The 13913-nt window shown below is 33.5% G+C and overlaps 1 protein-coding gene across 3 annotated transcripts in view; it reads left to right on the forward strand.

Moving 5' to 3' along the window:
• The window catches only part of SUCO (SUN domain containing ossification factor), a 214197-nt gene that overhangs the window by 160852 nt on the left and 39432 nt on the right, over window positions 1–13913 (forward strand). For all 3 annotated transcript variants that reach the window (XM_087932039.1, XM_087932040.1, XM_087932041.1), the window contains exon 15: window positions 2146–2211. In XM_087932039.1, coding sequence (XP_087788165.1) covers window positions 2146–2211 — 66 coding nt within the window. The remainder of the gene's footprint in view (window positions 1–2145; window positions 2212–13913) is intronic.

The following is a 13913-nucleotide window of genomic DNA, read 5'->3' on the forward strand; positions in this document are numbered from 1 at the left end:
TTTTGGAGCAAATATATATATATATATATATAAAACAGGTCTTATTTTGGGGGAAACATGGTAGGTCCTTTTCCTATAGTGAAAATCATCAGTCCAGTTACAGTGGAGCTACAACTACCCAAAATACTAGGAAAAGTGCACCCGGTGTTCCATTGTCTTTTGTTAAAGCCTGCTCAGGTATTTAAGTTTAGGCCTATGGGAAAAGAAATCCTGGGTCCAATCATAGGGGGGGGGGGAGAAGAACACTATGAAATAAAAAGGATTTTGGATTGTAGACATTTCAAAGAAATTTGCAGTACCTAGTGCAATGGAAAGGGGGTCCAATATGAGAGGCAGAATGGGACAGATCAATTAGCGAACAAATTTCATTCTAAATACCCTCAGAAATCAAGGTAGCATGGCAAAGGGGAGAGAATGAAACCATGTTAACATGTGTTTATCATGTTTACCTGAAAATAAGACCTTGTCTTATTTTTTTTTCCACCAAAAAAAGCACCAGTTGTTATTTTTGGGTGGGGGGCATGTCATCCACTAACTCACCTCACTTGTGCATCTAGCCTCCTGCCTCCTTTTCACTGTCTTCCAGAACTTCTTTGGCCAGCAAGCCTTTCCTGAAGGCCTCTGTAGCCAATAACAGAGCTCCGTATCGATCTGGAGCTCTGTTATCAGCTACAGAGGCCTTCAGGAAAGCCTTGCTGGCCAAAGAAGAGATGCACCGATGTGTGCAAGGCCAGGCTGCAACTATACCAAGGTAAATAGTAGGGTCTTTCCCCTCCCCTCCCTATGGCAACTTGAAAGGAATGCTTTATGAGTTGACCCCTATCAAAGGGATCTTCACAGTAGCAGCTTGTAACCTTCCCTGCCAATTTTCCTATTGACTTTCTTGGCAAGCTGGCAGAGAACATTGTTCATGGCTATCATGATTGCAGCATGCTTGGAAATCAGTTGCAAGTGCAAATGGCTTGCCAAAGCCCCCTATTGCAATCACCTGACTCTGAGGGAACTGCAATAGCCATTGTCACTTGCTTATGCTCCGCTGCTATTTGGTAACAGACTGCCATGAACTGTGGGGAGGAGGAATGAAAAGAGAATACGTGCTGTGAAATGAAAATATGTGCTGTGTCTCCTTGAGATGTTGCATCAAGGTCGCCCAGCTGGAAGGAGAGGACTGCATACCAAACTGAGCTTGGATTGACTTTAATGAAAACATCTTGCCCAAACCTGATTGGTTACACTGACATGGGCAATGACAGATAGTTAAGGGAGGGAAAGTAGAGGGATTTTGGCACGTGATTTTCAGTTCTGGCTTTGCACTACTACAATACATTTGATCTCTCATAAGTTATAGCTTTCTCAACAAATGGAGCCAAGGATCATTTTTCAACAAATGAAGCTAAGGTGGAAGTTGTGACAGGTCTGACAGCCATTAAATTTAGGCATAGATTATAAGTCTCTTTGTTCAGTGCCATAGTAATTTTAAAAAGACATTGAATGAATTAAACAAGAACTACTTGTATTTTAGAAAGTAATTGTGAAGAATATTTTTCATTCTATTTATAAATCATTAAAAATATAGAATTATTGAAATAGGACCACATCTACATCCATTTGTGATCTGATCTTTAAGCTTCATAAAATAAATACCAGTATCTATGGATATTGCTGACTTTATCATTCTGGTAAAAGCCATTTCTAAGATCCCATATATGGCTTCTCTAATGAGGTTAATAAAAGCTAGTATATTTGATAAGGCCTAAGAGACATGTGGGGAGGTAGCAAATAACAGTTTTAGAAACCTTTATATATTCTTCATTTAAAAAAAAAAACAAGACTAAACTTTTCATTTTTCAGAATTATTTGGTTTGCTTGCATATTTGTTTTAAAGTACAGTACTGCTATAACAGGGAGTAAGGCACTTGGTTTTAAGACTGCATCAGAAACCCAGAATGTCTATTCTATTAGCTAGGATCTTAATGTGACAGTATTATATTGTATATATAATAATAAGGATCAATTTAATAATATGATAAAATATTACTCTAATCCACAATATATTTATTCTAATCAGTCTAAGCAAGCAGATCTGATGTTAAAAAGGAGTTACCGTATTAACCAAATATATATTTTTTATTCATTTTTGAATAGATTATCCTTTGGACTATGATATAAGAGAAGAAAAATCTTCAAAAAATCTACTTGGTTCTGCCACAAGTGAGTATACTAAAAACTACTTTTCATCTTAAAATGTTAAAACATGATTGCTCTTATCAGGCCATGGTGCAGATATGTTGATATATGTTTACATATCTTGCTGGAGGGGGGTGTTACTGGAATGTTTCTTGGTAAATAACAAAGTTATTTTTATGCTTTTGTTATTTGGTTGTTTTAATCTTATTTATGAATGAGGGATATGTAAATTACTCATAAGAGGTAGTGATTAGAATGGCATAAACCCATATAAATGAACTATTGGGGTTCATTTTAAATTGTTTCAAGATGCTGTACTTTGTGTATAGTAGGCTATTTTTAATTTTTTTTTAAACATACATCAATATCATTTCATGGACAGTGTAGGGTCTGAGTATCATTCATTTTGGTACAAAAACCACATTAATCAAACTTATATAATCTAATGTTATTATACAGTACATATCAGTATTAACACATAATCCTTCTTTTTCAATTATTCAATATTTGCTACATCCTTCTAATAGTAATAGCATAATTATTATTATTTTTTTTAATAATTTTTTTTTTATTTTTTAATAACAAAATAAACATAAACATACATAACAAAATAAACATAAACATACCACAAAAAACATAAAAAGATCCTTCTTCATAAATTTACATACAGTGCATCGATTGGTTTACCACTTTTTTTTGTGCATCCATTTCCTAGTCACCAGTATAATTATATTACATAATAGCTCATATTATCAATCAACAATTGTATAACCTAATATCATCACTAAAAAAAAAAAAAATCATTTTTAATTTTGTTAATTCATATTTTAACGAGATAACTATAGTTTGCTTAATTTATTTTGCAATAAATCATAAGATCATACCAAATCTACCTTAATAATGTTTTATAAAGATAATATTAAGAAAAAAAAATTTTTTATGCTAAATCTGAATATTCTATCATTATGTTTTATTATCTAACCATTGATAAAAAGATCCCAAACTTCATAAAATTGTTTATCTTCTTGTTCTCTGATTTCAAATGTCAATTTGCTCATTTCAGCACAATCCAATATTTTCTTAATAATTTCTTCTTCTGATGGAATTTTCTCACTCTTCCAGTTCTTAGCAAATACAATCCTAGCCGCTGTTAATATATTTACAATCAGATACTTCAAATTTTTATTATATATATCCGGTAAGATTCCCAATAAAAAAATCTCTGGTTTCAAGTCTATATGTGTCTTTGTCATTTTTTCCAACCATATGTGTATTTTAGTCCAATATTTTCTAGCGTCCTCACAAGTCCACCACATATGGTAGTATGAGCCAGGTATCTAATGACATTTCCAACATTTTTCAGATTTGTTCTTAAACATTCTTGCAATTCTTGTCGGGGGAAAATGCCACCTGTAAAACATCTTATACAAGTTTTCTTTATAAGCTGTTGACATTGTCATTTTATAATTTTGAGACCACAATTTTTCCCAATTCTCCAAATCAATCCCATATCCAAAATTCTTCCCCCAAACAATCATCATTTCTTTAACTTGTTCCTCCTCTAATAAAATTTCCAACAAATAAGTGTATAATTTTTTAATCATTTTTTCATCAGTACCTGTCAAGATCCTGTCTAGATCAGTCAATTTATCATAAAATCCCTCCACTTTAGAATCTATAAGATACCTTGAATGTATTTGCGCATATGAAAACCAATTCATCTTTATGCCTTGTTCTTCTAGTTTTGCATTGTTTTAAGTTCACTCTTTTCATCCAATATTTCCCCATATCTAACTGTTTGTTCCTTCTCATATATTATAGGATACGAAAAAGCTTCAATAGTTGATAACCAGACTGGGATTTTCAAATAACATTTTCTCTTGATTTTCTCCCAATTCAACCATAAAGACTCCCTTATATAATGCCTTCTAAAATAGCCCTGTGATTTGGTTCCCTTATACCACAGAAAAGCATGCCATCCCAGTAATAAATCATGCCCCTCTAGAGTCAACAATCTAGTCTTTCTTAATGTTATCCAATCCTTAACCCACATTAAATTTGCAGCTTGGTAATACAACTCCCAATTCGGGAGGCCAAAACCTCCTCTAATTCTAGCATCTTGCAGGAGTTTTAATTTTATTCTGGCTTTCTTACCTTGCCATATGAACTTCAACACAATTTTATTTAATTCTTCAAAGTAATCTTTACCAAGCCTGATTGGTATGGTTTGGAATAAATATAAAATTCTGGGTAAAATATTCATCTTGATTGTTGATATTCTACCTATCAATGACAATTGTAGATTTTCCCATTTTTTTCAAATCAGATGCTATCTGTTGTTTAAGTTTGATATAGTTATTCTCTTTCAATGTAGTACATCTTGACGTCAAATATATCCCCAAATATTTGACCTTATTCGTAACTTGAATTTTCGATAAATCTGCCAGTTCATCTCTTTGTTTTAATAACATATTCTTTGTCAAGATCTTTGTTTTATCTTTGTTTATTTTCAAACCGCCATCTCACCATAAATCTCTATCTTTTCCAGTAGCTTTAAAGCTGTTCCTAGAGGATCTTCCAAAATAAAAACCAAATCATCCCAAAGGCTTGTAATTTAAATTCCTCCTTCTTAATTTTCATTCCTTTTATATTTGGATCCTCTCTAATGTTTCTATTCAGCACTTCCAAAGTCAATACAAATAACAAAGGTGATAATGGGCAACCTTGTCTTGTGCCTTTTCTTATATTAATAGAATCTGTAAAATCTCCTCTATCATCACTCTCGCCGTTTGTTTGTCATATATGGCTTCTATTGCTTGAATAAATTTTCTAGCAAAGCCCATCTGTTCCAATAACAAAAACATGAATCTCCAATTCACATTATCAAATGCTTTTTGGGCATCTAAAAATACCAAAGCCATTTGTTTTTCAGGGTGTGCCTCGTAATATTCCAAAGTGTCCAGAATTACCCTCATATTATCCCTAATTTGTCTCCTTGGCAGGAATCCATTCTGGTCAGGATGAATAAAGTTATTTAGATATCTTTTGAGCCTTTCTGCCAAGATGGAAGCAAAGATTTTGTAATCTGCATTCAGTAAAGAAATAGGTCTATAGTTCTTAATTTGTGATGGATCAGCCCCTTCTTTTGGAATAAGTGTGATATAAGCTTCTGACCATGTTTTAGGTATTTTCTTATTTAACATGGCTTCATTCATAACTTCTAACAATGGAATGCTCAACGATTCTTGTAATGTTTTATAAAATTCTGCCGGGAGCCCATCTGGGCCTGGTGCTTTTCCATTATTCTGCCTATTAAGTGCTTCCGTTAGTTCCATCATTGTTATGGTACTTTCTAACATTTTTCAGTCTCTTCAGGTATCTTGGGTAGGTTAGCATTTTGTAGATAAAGCTTAATTCTTTCCTCATCAAAATCCTCCTGTTTATATAATTGTCCATAAAAGTCTTGGATAATTATCTTTTTCTCCTTGTTACCATAACAAATTTGACCTTTATCATCTATTAACTGTACTATTCTCCTAGATTCTTTCTCCTTTCTCAATTTGTATGCTAGCCACCTACCTGGTTTATTTGCATCTTCAAAATAGTTCTGTTTGGCACTTCTAATTTTTTGTGCCAACTCCTCTTTCTCCGCCTGACCCATCTTATGTTTAATTATATCCATTTTGAATTTAATATCTTTTTCTGTGGCATATTCTGCAATTCTTTTTCCAGTTTTTATAATCATCTTCTAAAGCTTTAATAGTTTGCCTCTTCCTAATATTTTTTTTCTTTGTATAGTCCATTATTAATCCTCTCGCATATGCCTTCATTGTATCCCAAACATTCTGCATTGAAGTATCTTCTTTTTTATTTTTAATGAAAAAGAAGGCCAATTCTTTGTCCATCCATTGTGTAAAGTCTTTTTCCTTTAAGATAGCGTTATTTAATGTCCATCTAGATCTTCTTCTTTGTCCTTTCCATTTAATTGTCATAGGGTTATGGTCTGCCCATATACCCGTTTCTATATTTATTTCTTGAATGTTAGATATTAGTTCTAATGAGGTCCAAATCATATCTATTCTGGACCATGATAAATGTCTATTTGAATAAAAAGTATATTGCTGCGTTTTACCATTTCTTTCTCTCCATATATCTTTTAAATTTAATTCATCTACCATTTTAAAAAAGGATTTAGGGAGAGTCTTTCTATTTTGTTTTAATGCTGTCGCTGTATAGTCCAATTTATTATCTACAATTCCATTAAGATCTCCCATCATAATTATATTGACATGGTCCAGTCCAATTAATTTCATATGTAACTTTTTATAAAATTCTTCTTGTTTATCGTTCGGAGCATAGATTGCAACAAGTAATATTTTTATATTGTTATCCACTATTTCAACCATTAATACTCTTCCATCTTCATCAGTATAAACCAATTTTGCTACAATAGTTTCTTTAATATACAGGACCACTCCTCTTTTCTTACAGTTAGTCAAGGAAGTAAAAATTTTCCCCAGTTTTGGTCTTACCAATAATCGTTGATGTTGTTTTTTAATATGTACTTCTTGTAGGCAAATTATCTCAAATTTTAACTTCTCTAATTTATGAAAGATTTTTCTTCTTTTAATAGCTGAATTCAATCCATTTATATTCATAGAAATCAATTTTTTTTCCTCCATGGTTATGTTTTATATTTAGGTCTAACAGTTCTTGTGGATCTTACTTCACGTTGTTCTTTGGTCTCCATTTGTCCACCTACCGCACCTTCTTCCTTCCCGATCTCATCTGGTCTTCTTGAGGCTCAATTGCAAAGGTTTCTTTTTCTGTCTCTATTTCTCTTCTTCCAAAAATTTGTTGTGGAATATTTCTGCTTTCTCAATTGAGTCAATTCGGTGTCTCTGTTCTTGCCATATAAACATTAATCCTTCTGGGATCAACCATCTATAATTCACGTCTTTTTCCAATAATTTTTTGGTCAAAAATCGATATTCTCTTCTCATCTCTCTCACTCTTCTGGGGACTTGTTTTAAAACCATAATCTCTTTACCTTTATATTTCAGCCCCTTATCTCTTGCGACTTGTAATATTTGTGTTTTAATAGTCTTCTTAGTAAATCTGACATGGATCTCCCTTGGTAGTTTATTCCTCATTGCATATCTTGTAAAAACACGATATATCTCATCTACTCCGTCCATCATCTTTTCCTCTGTTATTTCCAAGGCTCCAGCCAGAATTTCTATCATTACAGCCACCAAATCCTGTCCTTTTTCTTCCTCAATATTTTGAAATCTGAGATAAAATTCTGACCTATCCATCTCCCACTTCAACATCCCATTTATATCTTGTTGCACTGTTGTTAATTTGCTAACAATATTTCCAATTGTCTCATCTCTTTGTTTATCTTTCTCCTCGAGTTTTTGGAGTCTCTCCTCCTGTTTTGCCATCATCTGTTGAAAGTTTTCAATTTTTTCATCAGTCTTTGCAATTCTTTGTTCCATACTCTCTGTTCTTTGGTCAATGCTTATTTTGAGTTCTTGTATTCCTTGTATAATCGTTGCTAGATCCATTTGTACTTTATCTTGCTTCGCCATTATTGATAGTCGTCCTCCAGTTGATGGAGAAGCAGGAGCAGAAGTTGAACTGCCAGAAGGTAAAGTTTTCTTACTCATTTGAATAACTCAAGATCTTTAAGCTCCTTTAATCCAATCAGTAGGGTAGCCAATTATAATCCAATTGGGAAGAAGAAAAACATTTTAAAAAAAGCCAATAAAAATAAAGAGTCCAGGATTAAAAAGAGAGGGAGAAAAAGAAGATTAAAAAGAAAAAAAAAGAAGGAGATTCTTCAGGTTCTTCTAGACCTTAATCCTATTGTAAGATGACCAATTATGATTCAAAAATAAAAATTAAGAATAGTAAAAAAAAAAAAAAGAGAGTAAGACCCAATAATATTAAAAAACAATGATCAAAAAAAAAAGGAAAAAGAAAGAATTCTTCAGGTTCTTCACACCCTAGTCCAATTGTAGAATCTCAAAAAATAAAAAAAATAACCATAAAAATAAATAAAAAATGAAAATGAAAAATAGAAAAGGCAAAAATCCCAATAAACAAAAGGAAAAAGAAAAGCTATTCTGAGGCTTTCCCTTTAATAAAAAAAAAAAAAAAGTAAGTTTAAAAATTAAAAATAAAGTCAAAAAAAAAAAGAAAAAGAAAATAGAATATACAAATATTACAAAATACTATGGGATTGAGGAGGAGGGATGAAACAGCTAAAGAAAGATAAGAAAAAGAACACACTGCATCTTATTTAGTTATCCAAGGCTCTTATTATGGCTTCTCCACAAATTCCAAAGCCAAACTTCAAGCACTCAATAATAGAAGTTTCAAAGAACACCTGTTAAAACATTCTCCGGTGTTCTTCCCTCTATCTAATCAAGTTCCAGTGTCCTTGAGAAAGAATTCCTTCACAGCTTTTTCAACTTTCAATAAAGTATTTTCAGGCCTCTAGTTGGCAGTGTTACAAAGTTTCTTTAGTCCACTCCCCCTTCTTTCCCCAAAAAGCCTAGGAAAAAGAGGGAAATATACATGTATATATATATATTTAAAAGAAAAAAAATTACTAAAGGGAGCCTCTATTCTCAAAAGGGAGAAAAAAGAAAGAAAAATTAGATAAATATAAAAGGAGAAACCAGTCTAGTTACAGTTACTAGATCACAATAGAAGTTCAATGAAAACAAAAGTAAAAGTAAAAAGCCAAGCCTCAATTTGACATTCTCTCTAAGAAATCGCCGCTAAATCAGTTCCATCAGTTTTTGTCCTAAGTCTTACAGGATTCTTCTCATTTTAGAGTGTCCTTGAATTCCCAAAAAAAAAATTCTCACCAGCCGATGCACGTTCTCTCTCTTCCGGAGCTGCCACAGCTTCAGCAGCCAAGGGGGCTGCCTCTCCGCCGATGGTAAAAGGGCTTCTTCTGGATCAGCCAGGGACTTTGCGATGTCCCTGGGATCAGCAGAACGCGCCCCTTACAATCATCGTCTCTACGGGACGATTTAGATCCATAGGACCGACCAGGGACGAAGATATCAGCTGCAATCTCAGAGCCCCAAGATTGCAGCTGTATCGCAGCAACGTGGCTCCGCCTTCTCTCCATAATAGCATAATTATTGACCAAATATCCTTTTTCAAAATCTGATCTTATCCTCTAACATTCACTTTAAACATGTTAGGTAAAATATGTATAACAGTATCCCCTCTATTTCTAATTTTTTCATCTATTCTAGTTTTTAATACAGCCAATTGTTTTTTTAAATAAAAATCCATCCCATCCACCGTCTCTCATTCTCTTGGAAATTCCACTTCTCTTTTTGACTTGCCTCCCACACTCCTCCCTTAGGTCCTTATCTACTATACATCTTTCCTATTCAACCCAAATATCATTTCCAACCTCACTATTTGTGCTGCCCATCCACCCATAGATCTGCCAAATCCTCTTTTTTTCCAAAAGTATCTTTCCATTTCCATTTTTCTATCTCCTAATATATATTCTCCCAATTTTATTTTACTCAACTTTGTAGTCTCCTCCTCCCTTTCTCCTTTTTCTATTTGTTCTGTCATCTGCTCTCTCTCATCTTCTAAGCTTATAGTTATCTCCCTTGTTTCCCGGGCTTTATATCTTGCTTCATTGTTCTTTGTTGCTCATTTTCAGTCTTCCCAGTTATATCATGCAATAAGTCCTTTATCTCCCTGGAATTCCTAATTATCATGTCATAAATGTTTCTGAGTAACATCATAATTTCTCTTTGTGTCTCCAATTCTTCCTGATGGGCCATCTTGCCTTGTTTTAAAAAGTCTAAGTAGTATTCAATGCTCTCTGAGTAATCTGTCACCGCTCCAGAGCCTATTCTTTTTGACTTCTCAAAGCCAGCAGATTACTTAATCTTAGTATTGTCCATCAGGGAATACAATAGTTATAGTTCTTCATATCACACAGTTAGTCAATGAATTCCATTTATTCAGGGGATTTTCCCAATAATTCTTAGATCCACCTTTTAATTTGCTAGTTAGTTCCAATATACAAAAGTCATTCCATTAATTATCTTCAAGGTTTTCAAGGTTGATCCTCTGGTCACCATAAAATAGATAAGTATAGAACAATAAATAATACAGCAAACCTCCAGGTGTTACTTTTTCTTATCAGGGTTTTCAGGCTGCTATCATGGTTGGAATGTAATTCTATGTTACATAGAATATATCCATTCACTGGTAGATGGCACCTTCAGATTGAAAATCAGTGCTAAAAATCCACTTTAAATGTATTATTTCAAATTGTTTCAAACAAAATATCCAAAAGCCAGTCAAATGTCCAGTGTTTTAAAATGCTTATTCTAGCTCTTGTCAGTAAGATTTAAACATCTAGTATTTCTATATTTTAAGCTTTTAGTGATTTCCAGTCAGGGTGCAGTGTTTCTCTGCCTCTCTTTAGTCACCGCTAAAAAACACTCCACAGAGCCTCTTTTTCAGGATTAACTTTCTTTTAGGGTAAATCCTAAATAAAATTTAAAAGTCACCTCACTCAGCACCAGTCACTGTCCACTCACTCTGCTCCTGCACAATCTTGGTTTCTTCAGCTGCCCCAGCCTTGCGGCGGCCATTTGGTGACCTAGTCTTTGTCCTTGGCAAAGAGGGAAAAACCCTGGGTCCAGCAGGAGAGCTACCACTCTCTGTGACCAGCAGGGTGCCCGTCCTTATCTATCATCCCTAGAGGGTGACTTTAGCCTCTAAATTTGCATGAATACTGCAGGCCCCCCCTGTAGGCCAAATGGAAGAACGTTGAATTGGAAACAACCCATTGGGCAGTTAAAAGCAGTTTTCCATTCAACACTTCCTTAATTTGAACCCAGTAGTATGCTTCTCTCAAGTCGAGTTTTGTAAAAAATTTCCCTTTGGCCAAGTGGGCTAACATATCCTTCATCAAGGGGAAGGAGTACACGTTCTCCACTGAAATAGCGTTCAGGTTTCTATAGTCAACACATAAACAAAGGGAGCCATTTTTCTTTTCACGGAACAATACTGGGGCTGCTACCCAGGGTCTAGCGGGTTGGATGAAACCACATTTCAAATTCTTATCGATAAATGACCGCAGCTCTTCTAGCTCCCGCGGTGTCATCGAGTACAGTTTTGGTTTTGGGAGTTTTACCCGGGGTAGAATTTCAATACTGCAATCTGTTGAATGATGGGGGGGAAGCTCATCCGAGGCCTTTTCACTGAATACCTCCTTTAAGTCCCAATATTCCTCCAGAATTTTCTCCTCCCCCTTAATGTTCTCGGTGCCAGTGGAGGCCAGTTCAGTGGGATTCTTTTTTTAAAAAACAAAAAAAATTTTTTATTGGTTTTTAAAACAAACATAAACAAACAAAACATAAAAACATCAAATCCTCTTCCATATATGTACATACAGTGTGCCGGTTGGTTTACAAATTGTTTTGTGCTTCCATTTCATAGTCTTCAATTATAATTACATTGTATATAATCTTGTATTTTCAATCAATATATTAAATACATTAATGTCATTATTAATCATTTGACTATACTTTTATTCATTCATGTTTTCCAAAATGATCATATTTTACTTAATTTATTTTATGACAATTCGTATTATCATCCCAGATCTATCCTAGAATCATTTTGTAGCTATAATAAAAGAATACATCTTTATATATTTATTATTTTCTAAAAGTCTACATATTTCATTACTATATTTTATTGTCTAGCCATTGATAGAATAGATCCCAAATGTTATAAAATTGTTTATCATATTCTAATTTCAATAATATCTAATTTCAAATGTCAATCTACTCATTTCAGCACATTCCAATATTTTCTTAAATATTTCCTCAATATTTCCTCCTGTGATGGTGTTTTCTCATTTTTCCAGTTTTTAGCAAATACAATCCTAGCCGCTGTTAATAAATTTACAATCAAGTATACTATATATTTCAGGTAAAAATCCCAATAAAAATATTTCTGGTTTCAAATCTATATGCTTTTTGGTCATTTTTTTCCAACTATGTGTGGATTTTAGATCAGTATTTTTTAGCATCCACACAAGTCCACCACATATGGTAATATGAGCCAGGTATCTGATGACATTTCCAACATTTTTCGGATTTATTCTTGAACATTCTTGCTATTTTTGTTGGGGGAAAGTGCCACCTGTAAAACATCTTATACAAATTTTCTTTATATGCTGTTGACATTGTCATTTTATAATTTTGAGACCACAATTTTTGCCATTTCTCTAAATCAATCCCATATCCAAAATTCTTCCCCCAAGCAATCATAGTTTCTTTAACTTGTTCTTCTTCTAGTTTAATTTCTAATAAATATCCATACAATTTTTTAATCACCTTTTCATCAGTACTGTCAAAATCTTATCTAAGTCAGTCAGTTTATCATAGAAACCTTCTGTTTTAGAATCTTCATCATACCTTGAATGTATTTGCGCATATGAAAACCAATTCATCTTTATACCTTGTTCCTCTAGTTTTTGTATAGATTTGAGTTCACCCTTTTCATTCAATATTTCACCATATCTAACTGTTTCTTCCTTTTTGTATATTATAGGATAAGAAAAAGCTTCAATAGTCGATAGCCAGACCAGAATTTTCAAATAACGTTGTCTTTTAATCTTCTCCCAATTTAACCACAGAGACTCCCATATATAATGTCTTCTAAAGTGCCCCGTGTTTTAGTTCCTTAATACCATAAAAAAGCATGCCACCCCAAAAACAAATCATGTCCTTCTAATGTCAACAATCTAGTATTACTTAATGTTATCCATTCCTTAACCCACATCAAATTTGCAGCTTGGTAATAGAACTCCCAATTAGGCAAATCAAATCCTCCTCTTATTCTAGCATCTTGCAAAAGTTTTAACTTTATTCTCGCTTTCTTACCTTGCTATATATATTTCAACACAATTTTATTTAAATCTTCAAAGTAGTCTTTTCCAAGCCTAATTGGAATTGTTTGAAACAAATATAAAATTCTGGGTAATATATTCATCTTGATTGTTGAAATTCTCCCTTTTAGTGACAGTTGTAAGTTTTCCATTTCGCCAAATGTAGCGCTATCTGCTGTTTAAGTTTTATATAATAATTCTCTTTCAGTGTACTGCATCTTGCTGTCAAGTAAATATCCCCAAATACTTGATCTTATTTGTGACCTGAATTTTCAATAGGTCTGCCAATTCTTCCTTTTGTCTTGATAGCATATTCTTTCTCAAGATCTTTGTCTTATCTTTATTTATTTTCAAACCAGCCACCGTTCCATATGTCTCTATCTTTTCTATCAATTTTGATGCTGTTTTTAGTGGGTCTTCTAAGATAAAAACCAGATCATCTGCAAATGCTTGCAACTTCAATTCTTCCTTTTTGATTCTCATTCCTTTTATATTCTTTTCATCTCTAATATTTCTGTTTAGCACTTCCAAAGTTAACACAAACAACAGAGGTGGTCGTGGGCACCCTTGTCTTGTTCCTTTTCTTATATTGATAGAGGCTGTCAGTTCTCCCTCTATCATTACCTTTGCTGTCTGCTTATGATATATAGCTTCTATTGCTTGAATAAATTTTCTAGCAAAGCCCATCTGTTCCAGCAGTAATAACATGAATCGCCAGTTCACATTATCAAATGCCTTCTGTGGATCTAGAAATATCAAAGCCATT

The sequence above is a fragment of the Pseudonaja textilis genome, chromosome 3, assembly GCF_049901715.1.
Source record: "Pseudonaja textilis isolate UNSWEBS1 chromosome 3, rPseTex1.2, whole genome shotgun sequence".
In the NCBI taxonomy this organism is placed as follows: Eukaryota; Metazoa; Chordata; class Lepidosauria; order Squamata; family Elapidae; genus Pseudonaja; species Pseudonaja textilis.